Source organism: Ranitomeya variabilis, chromosome 6 (assembly GCF_051348905.1).
Source record: "Ranitomeya variabilis isolate aRanVar5 chromosome 6, aRanVar5.hap1, whole genome shotgun sequence".
Taxonomy (NCBI): domain Eukaryota; kingdom Metazoa; phylum Chordata; class Amphibia; order Anura; family Dendrobatidae; genus Ranitomeya; species Ranitomeya variabilis.
In genome coordinates this window covers 518,769,517-518,789,058 of record NC_135237.1, presented here as the reverse complement: position 1 = coordinate 518,789,058, position 19,542 = coordinate 518,769,517, and the positions used below count along the sequence as shown (strand labels likewise).

The 19,542-nt window shown below is 47.7% G+C and overlaps 1 protein-coding gene across 46 annotated transcripts in view; it reads right to left on the bottom strand.

Annotated features, from left to right (window-relative positions):
- RIMS2 (regulating synaptic membrane exocytosis 2) overlaps positions 1-19,542 on the bottom strand; it is a 618,543-nt gene that overhangs the window by 486,639 nt on the left and 112,362 nt on the right. For 40 of the 46 annotated variants that reach the window (XM_077271021.1, XM_077271056.1, XM_077271022.1 and 37 more), the window contains one exon: positions 2,471-2,482. The exons of the other annotated variants lie outside the window; for them this stretch is intronic. In XM_077271021.1, the coding sequence (XP_077127136.1) occupies positions 2,471-2,482 (12 nt within the window). The remainder of the gene's footprint in view (positions 1-2,470; positions 2,483-19,542) is intronic. 46 annotated transcript variants of the gene reach the window in all.

Here is a 19,542-nt window from a genome sequence, read left to right as displayed (position 1 = left end):
CAATAAGGTACAGCTGCCCGTATTACAGTTAATATTCTAGTAGCAGAATACTTATCTCCCATACACAACATGTGGGATAATTATTAGGGCCAGTTCACATGGCGGATCTTCAAGCAGAAGTTTGGCAGGACAGCCACGCCGATATTCTGCTGAATATCGATGGCGGACGCTTTCTTCATGCCTCCTATTCATCTCTATGAGATATAGCGATGAGGATTGCGGAAGGATGGATTTTAGCGGCAGTGGTGCAGAGCAAGAACCTGTCCGCACCAAAATTCTGCCATGTGAGCTGGCCCTTACAATGGAGCGTCTGCACACAAGCCCAATCAGCTGCTCCGCTCATTTCAGAGGGAGATGAGATTTTCAGGGCCCCGTTCTTGTGATCAATGGGGGTCCCAGAGGTAGAACTCCCATTGATCCCTAGAACAGGGGTTCAGTAACTCTAACCGCCCCCTGAAATGAATGGAGTGACTGGTCAGACATGCGTGCAGCCACTCGATTCATTTGACTGGGAGTTCCGGAAAAAAACAAAAGCTGATGGCTATGTATGAGATATGGTGTTAGATGGGAACTGTTAATATGTGATTGGTATACATAGCATCCAAATATGTAGAAATAAAGGATCTTGCACTGTTCCCATTCACATCCTGCACAATCATGCAGTATTCATTTTCATCTACTACTCATATACTTGCAGCAAAGGAATGCCTTGGTGGTGCTCACCATGAATACGTCCAATTGATACGTTGCAAAGAAAGTTGGGGCACTCACTACATTGCGTTAAAACATCACTTTATTGCGGTTTCCAAAAACAGAGAATGTGGAGACAGATGTAACTGACAGCTGTTTCGCATGAGAATCACGCTTCCTCTGAGGCTCAAAGAAAGTGTAATTCTCACATGAAACGGCTGCCAGCCACATTTGTCTCCACATTAATGGTCTATGGAAACCATAATAAAGTGATGCGTTCTTTGCATCGTGTATACATATACATAGATTGGTAGCAACATTAAAACAACAGACTTATGAAGTGAAGTTAGACATATTAGGCAGCAAATCTTCTAGTTCTTGAAGTTCATGTGTTGGAAAGGAAGTGGGAATAATAAGCAAGAGTAAGGATATTAGCAACATTGATAATGGTGAAACTGAAATGTATAGATCTCCTAAATGGCGGGTCTGGTAGGGTGTTCCTCATATGTGGATATTAGTTCTTACTAAAAGTGGTCCAAGAAAGGACAACCGGTAAACCGGTGACAGTCATAGCTGCCCATAGTCATAAGTACCGCCTTTTCCGAACACACAGAAGTGGTCCTACAGCAGAAAGTTGCTAAAAAAAATTAATGCAAAGACCTCATGGAGTCCATGCCTGGATGAAAAATAAAAAAATAAAAAGATATTTTTGTGCCACTGAAGAACCTACAAAATATTAGATAATTGATTTTAATTCTGTTGCAGACCTGGTATCTACATTTTGTTTGATAACATTTTAGACGTTTTCTTGGTGTCAATGACAGTCGACCATTGTGTCGCACCTGTATTTAAGTATCAGCCAAGATATGGCACGTACTCCATACTGATACAATACCACATATACCACGTTCAAGATTATGTGAAAGCTTAGCGACATCTCTTCGTGATTTAAAGGGGTTGTCCGGAACCTTAATATTGATGGCCTATCCTTAGGATAAGTCATCAATGTCTGATCGGTGGAGGTGTGACACCCGGAACCCCTGACAATCAATTCCGGTGGCGGACGGAGATGCATAGCACAGCTCCATGGACCGTATAGTGGCTATTGATGGGTACTGAACATCCATCACCTACTCAAATCAGTAGGGGGTGGATACAGTACCCCATTGCTGTCACTATTCCGTCGACAGAGCTATGCAGCTCCGTAACAGAGCGGGCAAAACTGATCGACAGGGGTTCCAGGTGCTGCACCCCCACCGATCACACAATGATGACCTATCCTAAGGATGGACCATCAGCGGTTAAAGTCCCAGACAGCACCTTTAATGGCTGCCACATTGTCAACCAGCTTAAAACAAGCAACCCAAGGACTTAAAGGGCTATTTTCATTTCAGACATGTAAAATAATAGTCTGACAGATGTGGGTCCTGCCCTTATCTGCAGAATGGGGTAGGTTTCTCGGATGCCGTCAGTGGAAAGGTGGTTGCGCATAGTCTGCTTTATATTGATTTGTACGGTAGTAAAAAAATATAGGCTTGGCTGTTTTAGGAACTCCAGTAGAAGTCAACGGAGAGCAGCGCATGCTCAACCACCTCTCCACCGATAGCGGCCACATGATTGGAAGCCACAGGAGATTGCACAATAGGTGAATTAAATATTTGGGATATTCATACACAGAAACATGCATCAACATAAAATAAATAACCCAATATAACAGTGTTAGGAATGGATTGATAATGGTGAAATAGTATGGAAAAATAAGATAAGAAATTATTCTAACCACTTTATCCTCCTGCAGCAATATCCGGGGAAGACAGCACAGAGGAAGAAAAGACAGAATAGAGAAGAAAAGAGTGTTAGGTTCAGCATTATACTTACACAATTGTACAAGTACAAGGGTTAAATTAGTAAAATGAGATATATATGTAACATTAGGATTCATAAGACAAGTAAAGGTAGCACAACATAGGATATTAGTGATTTGCTAACATCATATAGTCAGGAGCATAAAGATTAGGCACTGTTATACCCAATAAGCAGAGTTATTCTAAGACTGATCTGTGTGGGGTCTGACCGCTTTGACCACCACAGGATGACGTCGGAGTTTGTTGCTTTGTAGATCTGCTCCTATAGCCTACAGACATGGACAATAGTGATGAGCGAACGTGCACTGATAAGCTGTTATCCGAGCATGCTCGTGTGCTAACTGAATGTCTTCGGTGTGCTCGAATAATATGTTGGGAGTCCCCGCGGCTGCATGTCTCACATGTATTCACTTGGCTCATAGTTCAGATTTTTTATTATGCCATTAGTCTTTCCATAAACTTTTAGAGCTATGTACATCTACACACAGGATTTTTACTTTTGCATTTATTTCCTAAATAGAATGTCAAGAAACCTTCTAAATATTCTTCATTAACAGTTTCTACCATTTTGCTTTTGCAGAGACTCCAGGAAGTCCATGTTACTGTTCAGGTTTGGCAGCCTGAACAAAATAAAAAAAAACCAGATGTGCAGTTCCTTCCATTTTTGATAACCAGCGAATGCAAAACTGACCGTCGCGGCCCCCAGCTGTGAGCTTTATCTTGGCTGGTTATAAAAAACTAGATGGTGGCCCGATTCCAACGCATCGGGTATTCTAGAATATGTATGTATATAGCAGCCGCATAGTATATAGCACAGGCCACCTGGTATATAGGAGCCATGTAGTATATAGCATACAAATAGTATGTGGCCTGTGCTATATAGTATGTGGCTGCTATATACATACATATTGTAGAATACCTGATGCGTTAATACAGGCCACGCAATATATAACACAGCCCACGCAGTATATAGCAGCCATGTAGTATATAACACAGGCGACATAGTATATAACACAGGCCACGCAGTACAAAACGCAGGCCACATAGTATGTAACACTGGCCACGTAGTATATAGCAGCCATGTAGTATATAGCAGTGCCCACGTAGTATATAGCAGCCATGTAGTATATAATGCAGCCCACGCAGTATCTAACACAGGCCACGTAGTATACAGCAGCCATGTAGTATATAGTACTGCCCACGTAGTATATAGCAGCCATGTAGTATATAGTATTGCCCACGTAGTATTTAGCAGCCATGTAGTATATAGTACTGCCCACATAGTATACAGCAGCCATGTAGTATATAGTACTGCCCACGTAGTATACAGCAGCCATGTAGTATATAGTACTGCCCACGTAGTATACAGCAGCCATGTAATATATAGTACTGCCCACGTAGTATATAGCAGCCATGTAGTATATAGTACTGCCCACGTAGTATATAGCAGCCATGTAGTATATAGTACTGCCCACGTAGTATACAGCAGCCATGTAGTATATAGTACTGCCCACGTAGTATATAGCAGCCATGTAGTATATAGTACTGCCCACGTAGTATACAGCAGCCATGTAGTATATAGCACTGCCCACGTAGTATATAACAGCCATGTAGTATATAGTACTGCCCACGTAGTATACAGCAGCCATGTAGTATATAGTACTGCCCACGTAGTATATAGCAGCCATGTAGTATATAGTACTGCCCACGTAGTATATAGCAGCCATGTAGTATATAGGTTTGCCCACGTAGTATTTAGCAGCCATGTAGTATATAGTACTGCCCACATAGTATACAGCAGCCATGTAGTATATAGTACTGCCCACGTAGTATACAGCAGCCATGTAGTATATAGTACTGCCCACGTAGTATACAGCAGCCATGTAATATATAGTACTGCCCACGTAGTATATAGCAGCCATGTAGTATATAGTACTGCCCACGTAGTATATAGCAGCCATGTAGTATATAGTACTGCCCACGTAGTATACAGCAGCCATGTAGTATATAGTACTGCCCACGTAGTATATAGCAGCCATGTAGTATATAGTACTGCCCACGTAGTATACAGCAGCCATGTAGTATATAGCACTGCCCACGTAGTATATAACAGCCATGTAGTATATAGTACTGCCTACGTAGTATATAGCAGCCATGTAGTATATAACAGCCCACGTAGTATACAGAAGTGTGGGCGCCATATCCCTGTTAAAAAAAAATAAATAAAATAAAATACAGTTACATACTCGCCTCCTGGGATCCAACGGCGCTGTGCCGATGGGCGCGTGGCTGCCGCCATCTTCCGTTCCCAGGATGCGAGACCGCTAAGTCTTCTGGGTAATTTCGCAATGCATCGCCGGGAACGGAAGATGGCGGCCGGCGCGAGCGGCTCGGCGGACAACGGAGGGTGAGTATAGCAGGTTTTTTGTTTTTTTATTATTTTTAACATTACATTTTTTACTATTGATGCCGCATAGGCAGCATCAATAGTAAAAAGTTGGGGACACACAGGGTTAATAGCAGCGGTAACAGAGTGCGTTACCCGCGGCATAACGCGGTCCGTTACCGCCGGCATTAACCCTGTGTCAGCGGTGACCGGAGGGAGTATGCGGGCGCTGGGCACTGACTGCGGGGAGTAAGGAGCGGCCAGACAGACAGAAGGACGGAAGTGACCCTTAGACAATTATATAGTAGATAGAGGAGTCTTCATACCATTTTTTTTTAATCATTTAAATTTTTTTTTTTTTTTTTTATTTAAAAGAGTGGGCCCAAACTAATTTTGACAACCATCCAAGCTAAAGCAGACAGCTGAGGGCTGGTATTCTCAGAATGGATATTGGCCCTCACTAGCCTAAAAATAGCAGCCCACAGCCGCCCCATCTATTAGATGCGCCAGCTTTGACGCATTGTCTAACTCTTCCCACTTGCCCTGTTGCTGTGGCAAGCGGGGTAATAGTTGTGGGGTTGATGTCAGCTGTTTTATCTATAAGATATAACCATTAATACCACATAGTCAAATGTAATAAAAAAAAAAAAAAGACTAATTTATTTGAAATAAAAACCATCTTTTACCAATTTACTCACAAAAAATTAAAAGAAAAAAGCAAAGTTATACTCACTTCTCCACCGATAATCCATTAATAGCCATGTCCCATGATGATGCGGATGGTTTGGAGAGCGATTACTTCTCCACGTCTGGCGGCTCATACTGAGCAGAGTGTGAAAAGCTCTGTCTGTGACCTGCGGTGACATCATCAAGGTTACCGCCGATCACATGCAGAACTTTCCATGTTTTGCTCAGTGTGTTCAGGCTGACATGGAGAGTGGTCACATCACTGATGTGACTGCTCTCTGTAGCGACGGCATCCCTGCATGTTGCCCCTCTTCCCCTGTAGGGACACAAGCTTACTCAGTGCCACAGTCCCGGTGCTGAACTTCTTCCCTCCTCCGTGCCTGCTGCTGCCCGGGGTGCGCGCTTGTCGAGCAGATCCCCGGGCACTGTGGTTAGGTCGCATTTGCGCGCTCCCTCTTTCTTAAAGGGGCCGCGTGCATCATGCTAAAGTGTCCCCAGCCAATAGCTGGGTGACGTTTTATTTAAGGCATCTCCTCTAGCATGGAGGTGCCTAAGCAACGTGGTTAGTTAGCCCTGTTCTTTACCTGTCTGCCTGTACTTGCTTGTATATCTCAGTTTCAGCCAATCCAGTCCGCACCTGTAAGTGCTCATCTGTATATCAGCCGGTTTAGTCCGCCCATACTAGAACTCATACGTCTACCAGCCGGTTCAGCCTGCTCCTACCAGTGCTTCTGTATACTAACCGGTCCTGTCTATATCCGTGGTCCCTGTGTTCCTTCCGAGCCTACCTTCATCTGCTGTTCCTTCCTCTGGGCCATTCCTGCGACCAGTCCCTTGAGGGTCAGCTGCCGTATATCCATGATCTGTCCTGGAGTAGCACCTGGTGTTTAACGGGAGCCAAGTCTAAACCCACCATCAGGGGTTCTAGTGAAGAGTCAGGTGCTCACATAGTCACGACCCTCCAGGCTTTCCTCGGACCACGGCACTGTAGTTCCACCATTTCCGTTACAGTTTGTCCAGGCCATGGAATCCACTGATTCTCAGGCCTCCCTTTTCTCAGATTTGTACCAGGAGGTCTCCCGTCAGAAGGAGCAGCAGGATAAAAATACTCTCCTACCTGCAGACAGTCTTCCATCTTGATACGCTGACAACCCCTGCGGTGTCCGCACCTACCCAAGCTGCCATCACTTTGGCTGCGATCCAACAGCCTGCCAGATATGGGCCCGGCTCCGGACCCCATCTGTCAGCTCCAAATGGCGGTGACTCTGCCCTATGTCAGGGGTTTATTATGCTGCACTTCAAACTCTTGGCTCACCAATTCATTTCCGAACGGGCCAAAGTAGCTTTCATCATGTCCCATCTCTCTGGTGAAGCTATGGCCTGGTTCAATCCCCTATGGGAGAAAGGGAACCGTTGTGTCGAACCTCCAGTCCTTTTCAAAGGCACTACGGAAGGTCTTGACATCTTTGCTACTCAGGCTGCGTCAGGGTAACCTAACAGTGGGCCAGTACGCTGTTCATTTTCGCACCCGGTTGTCCGAGCTCACCTGGAATAATGAGGCTCTAGTGACTTACATTCTGGGAAGGCCTTTCTGGGCAAATCAAGGATGAGCTGGCCAGTCATGATATAGCCACCTTGCTGGATGACCTGGTGTCCTTGGCAACCAAGATAGACATCAGGTTTCAGGAGCGATTCAAAGAGGTGATCCGCGAAAGAAGATCTGTGCGCCTAGCTCTCACCTTCAAAAGGCCGATCATACAGCAAGCCTCAACTTTGGCACCTCCCCTAGACTCCATGCAGATCGACCAGGTGAAGATGGCTAAGTATCATCAGGAAGCTTGCCATGCAGAATTTAAATTCTTCTATTGTGGCAGCCATGAACATCTTATTCGATTCTGCCCAGAGAAACCGGGAAATTCCAGAGCCTAGGGCCAGTTGGAGAGGTTACCCTGAGCGGGAGACACACCTCTCCATCGCTGAATTTGATGGTATTCTTCTCCTGCAGCAACATTCCTCAGGTAATCTCATCCAACAGGCCGTTGTGAAGCAATATATAATCCCGACACGTCTACAGGATCCGTTGGTGGTTTCCTCGGTGGATGGGAGACCCTTTTCCAAGAACATCCTGTTTGTTACCGAACTACTCTACTTCATGTAGAGATGATACACTCAGACAAGATTCCTCTATCTACATGCTGTCTGGTCTGTCTCACACTCTGCTACTAGGTCTGCCTTGGCAGCGGAGACACGAACCTATCTTGGATCGGAGATCCGGAAAAGTACTCAGTTGAGGAGTGCCATGAGACTTGTCTACTTACCATTCGTCCTGCTCGATCTCGGGCTCTCCATCCAACTTGACAGGCTAGCTTGTGCCATACTAGTATGTCAACGTCTTTGACAAGAAGGAAGCTGAGACATTACCACCTCATAGACCAAATGACTGTACTATTGTTCTTCTTTCAGGAGCATCTCCTCTACGAGGTCGAATCTACCTCTTGTCACAGACAGACTCGAGCCATGTCCGTATATGTTAAAGAGAATCTTGCTAGGGAATTCATCTGGTAATCTTCCTCCCGAGCTGGAGCAGCATTCTTCTTTGTAAAGCAAAAGAAAAGGATGGCAAAAAACTGATTTGGATTCACCAGGGAGATCAATGGAGAACGGCCTTTAATTCTAGTGATGGCCACTACGAGTATTGGGTAATGTCGTTTGGATTCTGTAATGCAGTCTTTCAAAAACTGGTGAATGACATCTTCCGGGATCTTCTCTACACGTGTAGTAGTGTACTTGGACGATATCTTGGTGTTTTTCCCCGATCTGTCTTCACACCGAACAGCTGTTCACCAGATTCTGCAGAGGTTAAGGAAGAACAGTCTGTATGCCAAATATGAAAAGTGTGTCTTTGAGCAGACTTCTCTTCCGTTTCTTGGATACATTACCTCTGAGACTGGCCTGAGGATGGATCTAGAGAAAGTGTCCGCCGAGCTGAAGTGGCCCCGTCCATATGGTTTGAAAGCTATCCAGCAGTTTCTCGGATTTGCAAATTACTACAGCCAGCTCATCCCCATTTCTCCTCCTGGGCTGCTACCTTTGTCCTGACCTGCAAGGGGACCAATCCTAAGATATGAACTCCTGAGGCTGAAAGTGCCTTTGTGCCATTAAAACAGGCCATCTCCTCTGCTCCTGTGTGCATTGTCTGGACAATAATAAGCAGTTCTTTATGGAGGCGGATTATTCTTCCTCAGGGTCCGGAGCCGTTCTTACCCCGAAGTCTTCATCCGGCCGCATGGTGACCTACGGTTTCTTTTCCAAAATCTTCTCTGCTCCAAAACATAATAGATTGCCGATCAGGAACTGCTAGTGATAAAACTGCAGCTGCAGGAGTGGCGATTCTTGCTGGATGGCACTTTGCAGCCAGTGGTTATCTACATGGACCACAAGAATCTAGCCTATCTGCAGTCTGCTGAATGGCTTAATCCACAACAGGCCAGGTGGTCTCTGTTCTTCGCCTGCTTCAACTTTACTCTCCACTTCCAGCCGGCTGATAAAAATGTCAAGGCACACGCACTCCAGATCGTTTCTCTCTTCTGATCACATTATTGAGTACTCCAAAAGAATTACGGTCTGTTATAATAATAATATAATAATAATTTTTATTTATATAGCGCCAACATATTCCGCGGCACTTTACAATTAAGCGGGGACATGTACAGACAATAAATTCAGTACAAGTTAAGACAATTTAAACAGTGACATTAGGGGTGAGGTCCCTGCTCGCAAGCTTACAATCTGCAAGGAAATGGAGGGGACACAATAGGTGAAAAGTGCTTGTTATTTCAGGTCTGGCAATTATAATAAATAGGGATTTTCATATAAAGCTGCATGACCCGGTCATCAGCCCGTGTGTTTAAGTGCAATAGTCAAGTATCAAGTGCAGTTATCATGTGCGTGGAGGGTGTGGAGACAGATGAATAGTAGGGTGCAGATTCAGAATAATATTTGGAAGGAGGGAACAGGGCAAAGTTAGTTTACTGAGTAGTTGATGTGGTAGGCTTGTTTGAAGAGATGGGTTTTTAAAGCGCGCTTAAACAGGTCGGGGCTAGGTATCAGTCTGATCGTCTGGGGAAGTGCATTCCAGAGAGCTGGCGCAGCACGAGAGAAGTCTTGGAGACGGAGGTGCGAGGTTTGGATTACGGGGGATGTTAGTCTTAGGTCATTTGTAGAACGGAGGGCACGTGTAGGGCGATAGACGGAGATGAGAGAGGAGATATAAGGTGGTGCAGAACTGTGGAGAGCTTTGTGGGTGAGAGAGATGAGTTTATACTGGACCCTGTAGGAATGGGTAGCCAGTGTAATGACTGGCACAAGTTGGAGGCATCGGTGAAGCGGCTGGACAGAAATATGACCCTGGCTGCCGCATTCAAGATGGATTGAAGAGGAGAAAGTTTGGAAAGAGGGAGACTGATCAGAAGAGAGTTGCAGTAGTCCAGACGAGAATGAATAAGAGCGATAGTAAGAGTCTTAGCAGTTTCAAAGGTGAGAAAAGGTCGGATTCTGGAGATGTTTTTAAGATGCAGGTGACAAGAGCGAGTGAGTGATCAGATATAGGGAGTAAAGGAAAGTTCGGTGTCAAATATGACCCCAAGACAGCGGGCATGCTGCTTGGGAGTTATGGTTGAACCCTCCAGGGTAATTTCGATGTTGGGTAGAGTGAGGTTAGTAGAAGGGAGAAACACAAGAAGTTCAGTTTTGGAGAGATTTAGTTTCAGATAGAGGGAGGACATGATGTTAGAGACAGCAGACAGACAATCCTTGGTATTTTGAATTAGAGTGGGGGTGATGTCAGGGGAAGAAGTGTATAATTGGGTGTCGTCAGCATAGAGATGGTAGTGGAACCCAAATCTGCTGATTGTTTGTCCAATAGGGGCAGTGTATAGATAGAAAAGGAGGGGGCCCAGGACTGAGCCCTGCGGAACCCTGATAGTAAGGGGACGAGGAGAGGAAGAGGAGCCGGCAAAAGATACAGTGAAAGAGCAGTCAGAGAGGTAGGAGGAGAACCAGGAGAGGGTGGTGTCCTTGAGGCCTATGGAGCGGAGCATAGTGAGAAGGAGCTGGTGATCCACAGTATCAAATGCGGCAAGGATCCAGGAGAATCAGTAGGGAGCAATGACCTTTGGATCTAGCTGTTATTAGATCATTAGAGACTTTAGTGAGGGCAGTTTCAGTGGAGTGTAAAGAGCGGAAACCAGATTGTAAGGGGTCAAGAAGAGAGTTATCCGAGAGATAGCGGATTAGACGGGAGTGGACCAAGCGTTCCAGGAGTTTAGAGATGAAGGAAAGGTTAGAGACAGGTCTGTAGCTAGCCGTGCAGTTCTGGTCCAGGGATGGCTTTTTCAGTAAAGGGGTAATGATGGCATGTTTAAATGAGGAGGGAAAGATACCTGAAGAAAGAGAGAGGTTAAACATTTTAGTCGGTGAGTGGTGACCACTGGTGAGAGAGACTGCAGGAGAGGTGAAGGAATGGGATCACTATTGCAGGTTGTAGGCCGAGCAGAAGCGAGGAGCTTGGAAACTTCTTCTTCTGAGACAGGCTCAAAGATGTCTAATGAGCTTGAGGTGCGGCAGGGAAAGGGATCCAGGCACTGAGGAGATTGGGCCGAGATATCCTGATGGATGTGGTTGATTTTTTCTAGGAAATAAGTGGCCAGATCCTCACCACTGAGATTGGAGATGGGGGCCTGTACATTAGGTTTCAGGAGGGAGTTTAAGGTTTCAAAAAGTCGTTTTGGGTTGTTGGATAGTGAGGTGATGAGGGTCGTGAAGTGGGATTGTTTGGCCAGAGAAAGGGCAGAGTTATAGGTTTTGAGCATGAACTTATAGTGGATGAAGTCTTCTGCTAAGAGAGATTTTCTCCACTGCCGCTCTGCACACCTTGAGCAACGCTGGAGAAAGCGTGTTTGCATAGTGTGCCAGGGCTGCCGTTGTCTGTGTCGGGTCTTTCTGCGTGTAGAAGGTGCTGCTTCATCCAGGGCATTCTTCAGTGTAATATTGAAGTGTGACAACGCTAAGTTAGATTTGTTAGATTTGTCTCACCTCCCCTTCGGTAAGACTTACGTTGCTGAGCCATATTGGAAGCGGGTCCTTCTGTGTGGTCAATCGCCTAAATTGGCTGCCCTTGCCAGAAGAAGACGGCACTCCTCATTTCCAGACATTATTGGAATAATAATAAGGATATCATAGATTTCGTCTCTGCCTGTTCCTATTGTGGCCAAATCAAAACTCTCAAACAGTTTCTGACCGGTCGATAACTTCCTTTGTACCTTCTGACATCAACCCCACAACTATTACCCCGCTTGCCACCGCACCCGGGCATGTAGGAAGAGCTGGGCAAAATGCCAAAATTGGAGCATCTAATAGATGCGGGCTGCTATTTTTAGGCTAGGAGAGCCAATATCCGTGGCCCTTTCTCAGTCTAAGAATACCAGCCTCCAGCTGTCTGCTTTAGCTTGGCTGGTTGTCAAAAAATGAAGGGGGACCTCACGTCATTTTTGAAATTATTTAAATAATTTTTTTTTTTTTAAAAAACAGCGTGGGGACCGCTCTATTTTTGATATCGAGCCAAGATAACGCTGAGGGCTGCAGCCTGCATCGGTCAACTTTACCTGCACAGGTTATCAAGAATAGAGTGGACTGCATACCATTTTTTTATTTATTTATCGCACATACTCCGGCTGGTGAATACTCTCAACATCGTACGCCTAGTCTCGCTGCTATCAGCCACCGGAGGTCGCCTTTTCACCACAGGTCAAAGCTGCTCTCTCACATGCTCTCATCTGTGTGGGAACCGCAGCGCTCTGACCGGCAGTAACAAACTTACCGCCAATCAAAGCCAGTATTTCTCGCGCTCTCATACAGATGACAGTGTGGGAAACGCCAGATGTTTGGACCCCCCATTAATTTGAAAGGGTTCCAGGTTTGGATTCAAGTTGGGATACTGTTCTGGTACCTGAACCAAACTTTATTTTAATGTTCGGCAGAACCTGACAGACCCAAACATCCATGGGTCTGCCCATCACTAAGAGGCAATCTTATTATAATGTACAAATATATAAAGGGACAGTACAGTGTCATGCTCGCGCCCAGACAGGTTGGCGCGGGCGTGCGGGGGAGTGGCCCCACTGGACCACAGACCAAACCTCCCTGGAAGGGGCGTAACTAAGTAGCTTCCTAGGTGTTCGCTGGAGCCTCTGATGGTGAGGTCAGACTTGTGCAATAGGAAGCTACCAGGTACCACTCCAGGGTGGAGTCTGGTTGTGGCTGCTGATCCCACCGGGGAACGGAACATAGACAAGCAAGCGGGCACGGCTGGCACATAGGCAGACAGACGGGTACAACAGGAACACTGTCAGGCAGGCGGGCACGGCTGGCTCTCTGGTAGGCAGGCGGGCACGGCTGGCTCTCTGGCAGGACTGGTGGACAAGACTGGTACACTGGAAGAACCGGTAGGGACCGGTCTGCAGGCAGGTATGTAGAACGGGTAAGAACCTGTTCAGACACGAGGACCTAGGAATAAGTAGATAAAGACCGCAAGAGCGGATGCAGAGCGAAAGCACAGGAGCTAGAGCCAAGAACAGAAATGCAGGAGGCGAAGCCAAGAGCAGGAGGCGGAGCCAAGTGCAAAACCGCAGGAGGCGGAGCCAAGAGCTGGAGGCGGAGCCAAGTGCAGACAGGCAGGAGGCGGAGCCAAGAGCTGGAGGCGGAGCCAAGTGCAGGAGAAGTAGAACCGCAAGGAGCGGAGCCAGGTAGAACCGCAAGGAGCGGAGCCAGGTAGAACCGCAAGGAGCGGAGCCAGGTAGAACCGCAAGGAGCGGAGCCAGGTAGAACCGCAAGGAGCGGAGCCAGGTAGAACCGCAAGGAGCGGAGCCAGGTAGAACCGCAAGGAGCGGAGCCAGGTAGAACCGCAAGGAGCGGAGCCAGGTAGAACCGCAAGGAGCGGAGCCAGGTAGAACCGCAAGGAGCGGAGCCAGGTAGAACCGCAAGGAGCGGAGCCAGGTAGAACCGCAAGGAGCGGAGCCAGGTAGAACCGCAAGGAGCGGAGAGGTGCTGCGGGAGGGGTCTCTGCAGCAAAGCTGAGCAGAGCCACAAAGAATGTGGAGAGAAGCTGCAGCAAGGGATAACTGCAACAGCAGAAGATAAGCTGAGTAGAAAGGAGCAGAAACGCAGAAGTGAGGAGCAGAGGTAAAGTCACAAAGGTACAGAGCAGGCAGTGCTGCAAGAGTGCGGAGTGAAAGCAGACTGAGAATACAAGGAAAGACAACAGGGAAGGAAGCCAAAGACTAGGAGACAGAGATAAGACTAAGTACAGACAAGGCAATGGAACAAGACACAAGGACAAAGACACTGGGACCAGGATATACTGCCTCCTGGTGGGCGGACAACAAGACCAAGGAAATAACACAGAGAATCCTCCGGAGAGGGAGTAACTGAGAGCAAGGCCAGGCAAACTCAGAAGCAAGACACTAACTGAGCTAACACATTGCACAGGCCCAGACCACTGGGTGGAGCTGAACTAAATACTGGAGGTCTCCTGGCAATTGGTCAGGAACAGATTGGACAGATGCACCTGATTCCTATAAGAACCAGAGAGTTCAGGCGCCGCCCCTCTATACACAGAACTATGAAGCATGCAGAGAGCAGAGACACAGAACATGGAGCTGGCAAGAAACAGAAACCACATCATGACCTGGAGCAGTGGGTAAGATAGTGTGAGAGATGTGAGGCCATGCCGTGATGCCAGCAGAGTTGTTACAGTACCCCCCCTTTACGGCCCCTCTTCTTCAAGCTTGCCAGAATAACTTGTAGAAGAAGGATAGGAGCACACATAGTCCAGGATAACATGACATCTTCAGAGTAGAATAAGGCAGGAGGGTCACCAGGTATCTCAGAAAACAAAGTCTTTTGGTACTCAACAGGGTTAGCTTCCACAATGAGCAGGACCACCTCCTCCAGGTACATAGGTAACAGGGACTTGAATGATACCGTCTTAATATCTTCACCAGCCAGACACTTGGAAACTGGAAACCGTCTCATAGGATTCAAATTTTGCCCAACAGGTAGTAGAGAAGCTCCCGGATACTGAACACAGGAAAAGTCACTAGAGATGAGTGTGGAGAGCATCAGCTCCACCGGGCCAGAGAAAAATTGAGGTGAACAAACTTCTGTCTTGAAATCTTCACCAGCCGGCCACAAGGACGCAGAAGGTACAAACATAGGAACCATCTTCTGCCCGTTATCCAGAAGAAATCGTCCAAGCGGCGGGGATGTTCCTAGGAACGGAATACAGGTAGTGTCGTTGGAGATGTGTGGAGAGATAGTCACCGCTTCCCCATCTTCGGTGACATTAGCACATCTTGACTCGACGACTAAGTGTTTACTGGTATAGTCGCTGGAGATGTGTGGAGACATAGTGACCGTTTCCCCATCTTCGGTGACGTCAGCACAGCTTGACTCGACGACTAGCAGACCACCAGAAGAAGATGTCACTGCTGAGTGTCTTTGACGCATGGGAACCAGACACTTCTCAAGACTGGGTAAGTTCAAACGAAGCACCTTACTGCAACTCTTGACCAGAGCGGGTGGTAGAGTCCTTGGCTTAGAATGACCCATGGGCATAATAGACAGCATACGGAAAACAAACTTCTTCGTGTATAAGGCTCCAACTTGGAGCTGTAGTTGTCCTTGCAGGACTAGACTGCTCTTTAGCAGGGTTCGGCCATTATCAGGCAACGCCCACACTGGGTTCTGAAGCTGAAGAACGGAGACCATACACCGACTCCGTATGACAGGCGGCTTAGACACACCAAAGCTCCCAGAAGGCAGAGAAACAGTCATTAACTTAGATGGAGAGGAAGTACTCTCGCCAGGGGCAGCCTCTCCAACTGGCCCGAGGTTTTGGAGCTTAAGATCCCCTGGACAGAGGCCATCCAGGTGTTCCTCACAACAGCAGCGACATTGTATGCCCTTCTTATGGCTGATTTCAGGCTGCTGCTTTGCCAGCCCACTCTCATCAACCTTCTTAGGCTTCACACAGGTTGCTGCTTTAACGGGTAGAGGAACAGGAGGGTCACAGACGGTCATGGCTTGACGTGGGGGTTTCTTCACGGGTTTCGCCCGTCTGGAGCGCCTCTCGGATCTAGATGGGGAAGACTTAACAGGAGCAGGAGGACAAGGCTTGTCAAAGACTTTACGGAAGGCCACCAGGAAGGCCCCTAGGTTCATGACGATAGGATCCTCTGCTTCCCAGAGGGGAGTTATCCATATTAGAGCATCTTCGGCCAGGTAGGACATGATGTAACCCACCTTGACCCAGTCAGAGGGGAAACAAGCTGCATTCTGCAGGATGTAGCGTAAGCACTGCTTCAGGAACCCCTGGCATTCTTCAGGATTCCCATAGAACCTAGGTGGGTCAGCTGGGTAGTGCTCCTCCTCATAGGCCTGAAGTTGCTTGAAGAGAGTATTAGAGACAATAATTGGGTCAGAGGTCTCTTCAATCTGAACCACCCTTGGTGGAACAAATTTTTCAGGTTGCTCATACGGGCAGGAAAAAAGTTCATCATGCTATGCGAGCGGTAGGACATGGGATACAGCGGAGGCCATGGCCTGTGCAAACTGTCATGCTCGCGCCCAGACTGGTTGGCGCGGGCGTGCGGGGGAGTGGCCCCACTGGACCACAGACCAAACCTCCCTGGAAGGGGCGTAACTAAGTAGCTTCCTAGGTGTTCGCTGGAGCCTCTGATGGTGAGGTCAGACTTGTGCAATAGGAAGCTACCAGGTACCACTCCAGGGTGGAGTCTGGTTGTGGCTGCTGATCCCACCGGGGAACGGAACATAGACAAGCAAGCGGGCACGGCTGGCACATAGGCAGGCAGATGGGTACAACAGGAACACTGTCAGGCAGGCGGGCACGGCTGGCTCTCTGGTAGGCAGGCGGGCACGGCTGGCTCTCTGGCAGGACTGGTGGACAAGACTGGTACACTGGAAGAACCGGTAGGGACCGGTCTGCAGGCAGGTATGTAGAACGGGTAAGAACCTGTTCAGACATGAGGACCTAGGAATAAGTAGATAAAGACCGCAAGAGCGGATGCAGAGCGAAAGCACAGGAGCTAGAGCCAAGAACAGAAATGCAGGAGGCGAAGCCAAGAGCAGGAGGCGGAGCCAAGTGCAAAACCGCAGGAGGCGGTGCCAAGAGCTGGAGGCGGAGCCAAGTGCAGACAGGCAGGAGGCGGAGCCAAGAGCTGGCGGCGGAGCCAAGTGCAGGAGAAGTAGAACCGCAAGGAGCGGAGCCAGGTAGAACCGCAAGGAGCGGAGCCAGGTAGAACCGCAAGGAGCGGAGCCAGGTAGAACCGCAAGGAGCGGAGCCAGGTAGAACCGCAAGGAGCGGAGCCAGGTAGAACCGCAAGGAGCGGAGCCAGGTAGAACCGCAAGGAGCGGAGCCAGGTAGAACCGCAAGGAGCGGAGCCAGGTAGAACCGCAAGGAGCGGAGCCAGGTAGAACCGCAAGGAGCGGAGCCAGGTAGAACCGCAAGGAGCGGAGCCAGGTAGAACCGCAAGGAGCGGAGAGGTGCTGCGGGAGGGGTCTCTGCAGCAAAGCTGAGCAGAGCCACAAAGAATGTGGAGAGAAGCTGCAGCAAGGGATAACTGCAACAGCAGAAGATAAGCTGAGTAGAAAGGAGCAGAAACGCAGAAGTGAGGAGCAGAGGTAAAGTCACAAAGGTACAGAGCAGGCAGAGCTGCAAGAGTGCGGAGTGAAAGCAGACTGAGAATACAAGGAAAGACAACAGGGAAGGAAGCCAAAGACTAGGAGACCGAGATAAGACTAAGTGCAGACAAGGCAATGGAACAAGACACAAGGACAAAGACACTGGGACCAGGATATTCTGCCTCCTGGTGGGCGGACAACAAGACCAAGGAAATAACACAGAGAATCCTCCGGAGAGGGAGTAACTGAGAGCAAGGCCAGGCAAACTCAGAAGCAAGACACTAACTGAGCTAACACATTGCACAGGCCCAGACCACTGGGTGGAGCTGAACTAAATACTGGAGGTCTCCTGGCAATTGGTCAGGAACAGATTGGACAGATGCACCTGATTCCTATAAGAACCAGAGAGTTCAGGCGCCGCCCCTCTATACACAGAACTATGAAGCATGCAGAGAGCAGAGACACAGAACATGGAGCTGGCAAGAAACAGAAACCACATCATGGCCTGGAGCAGTGGGTAAGATAGTGTGAGAGATGTGAGGCCATGCCGTGATGCCAGCAGAGTTGTTACATACAGAGACCTTTCTAATGATCTTTTACACCTAAAACGGTGATGGTGACTCTTTGACCGCTACTTGACCTGTGCTGGAGGGACCCTCTGATACCAGTGCCTATTTTAGCTGGTGTCTACTCTCTGCACTGCATTATACGTCACTGACTAATCAGTGGCCTGCAGCTGACGTCGATGTGCCCGTCACCAGCAGAGCATGGTAGTGACATGTGCCGCCCGTGTCAGACAAACTTACATCAGCTGCTGGCCTCTGCGCCGGATATGGAAAAGGACGTGGCACATCATGTGAGTGGGGGAAGGTAACAAGAATCATTTATTTCTTATTTAAATGTGTTGGAAAAGAGCGGCAGAGCGAGGACATTACAAGAAAGAGACCAGGATGAGGGACATTATTACTGGAATGTGTCTAGGATGGGGATATTATTACAGGAAGGTGCAAAGGATGGAGGACATTATTAGAAGAAGGGGTCAGAATGGGGACAATATAACAGGAAGGGGGATATTATTACAGGAAGGGGCAGGATAAGGACATTGTTACAGGAAGAGGCCCAGGATGGGGGACATTTGTACAAGAAGGGGCACATGATATGGGACATGATTACAGGAAGAGGACAGCACAGAAGACATTGTTACTGGATGGAGACATTATTACAGGATGAGGGACATTATTACATGGGGGTGAAAACGTATGTCTTTAGAGGATCTAGAATGCTACAAGGGAACATACATCTGACCAACATGAAGGTGGGAACCCAGGTCCAAATCGGACTCTAGTTATGCAACTGGTGATAAGGGAGCATCCTCATAGTCCTTCAAACAGAATAATGGGCCCCTCATAATCCTCCATACAAAATAATGGGCCCCACATAGTCCTCCATATAGTATTATGGGTGCAATATAGTTCTCCATACAGAATAATGGGCCCCACATAGGGGTGGTGGTTCTGGTGTCACGGGCCAATAAAACCACCGTGTGGACCAGATTTGGCCCTCGGAATAGAGTTTGACATGTATGGGCTAGAGGAAAGAAGATTTACTCCTAAACAGGTGGCAACCCTATACTGTAAGAGCACTGAGACTATGGAACTCTCTGCCACATGATGTTGTAAGTGTTGATTTACGAAGAAAGTAAATGGAGGGCCTGGATGCCTTTCTTGATAAATATAATATTACAGTTCATGGGCACTATATTCTGTGATGGGGCGTTGATTCAGGGAATTAGTCTGATTGCTGCAAGTAGAGTCGGGAACAAATTTTTCCCCTAATATGGGGCAATTAGCATCTGCCTCGTGGGGTTTTTGCCTTCCTCTGTTTCAGCATGTTAGGATACAGATTGAACTGTATGGACTTATGTCTACCTTCAACCTTAAATCTATGAAAGTATGATTGAGAGCTGGATAGGTAAGTAATGTGTTTTTTGTTGTTTTCTGCTGTTTTTATTACATTTTTAAGGTCTCATAACCCCTTAAAAGTGGTTGGTTATTGGCAGAACCATACACCAAGTTCTATATCTGCTAGATAGGATCTATAATAGTCAATAAACCTTATGGCACTGTACTAATGTCATAATGCGGAACCTGGAATGAG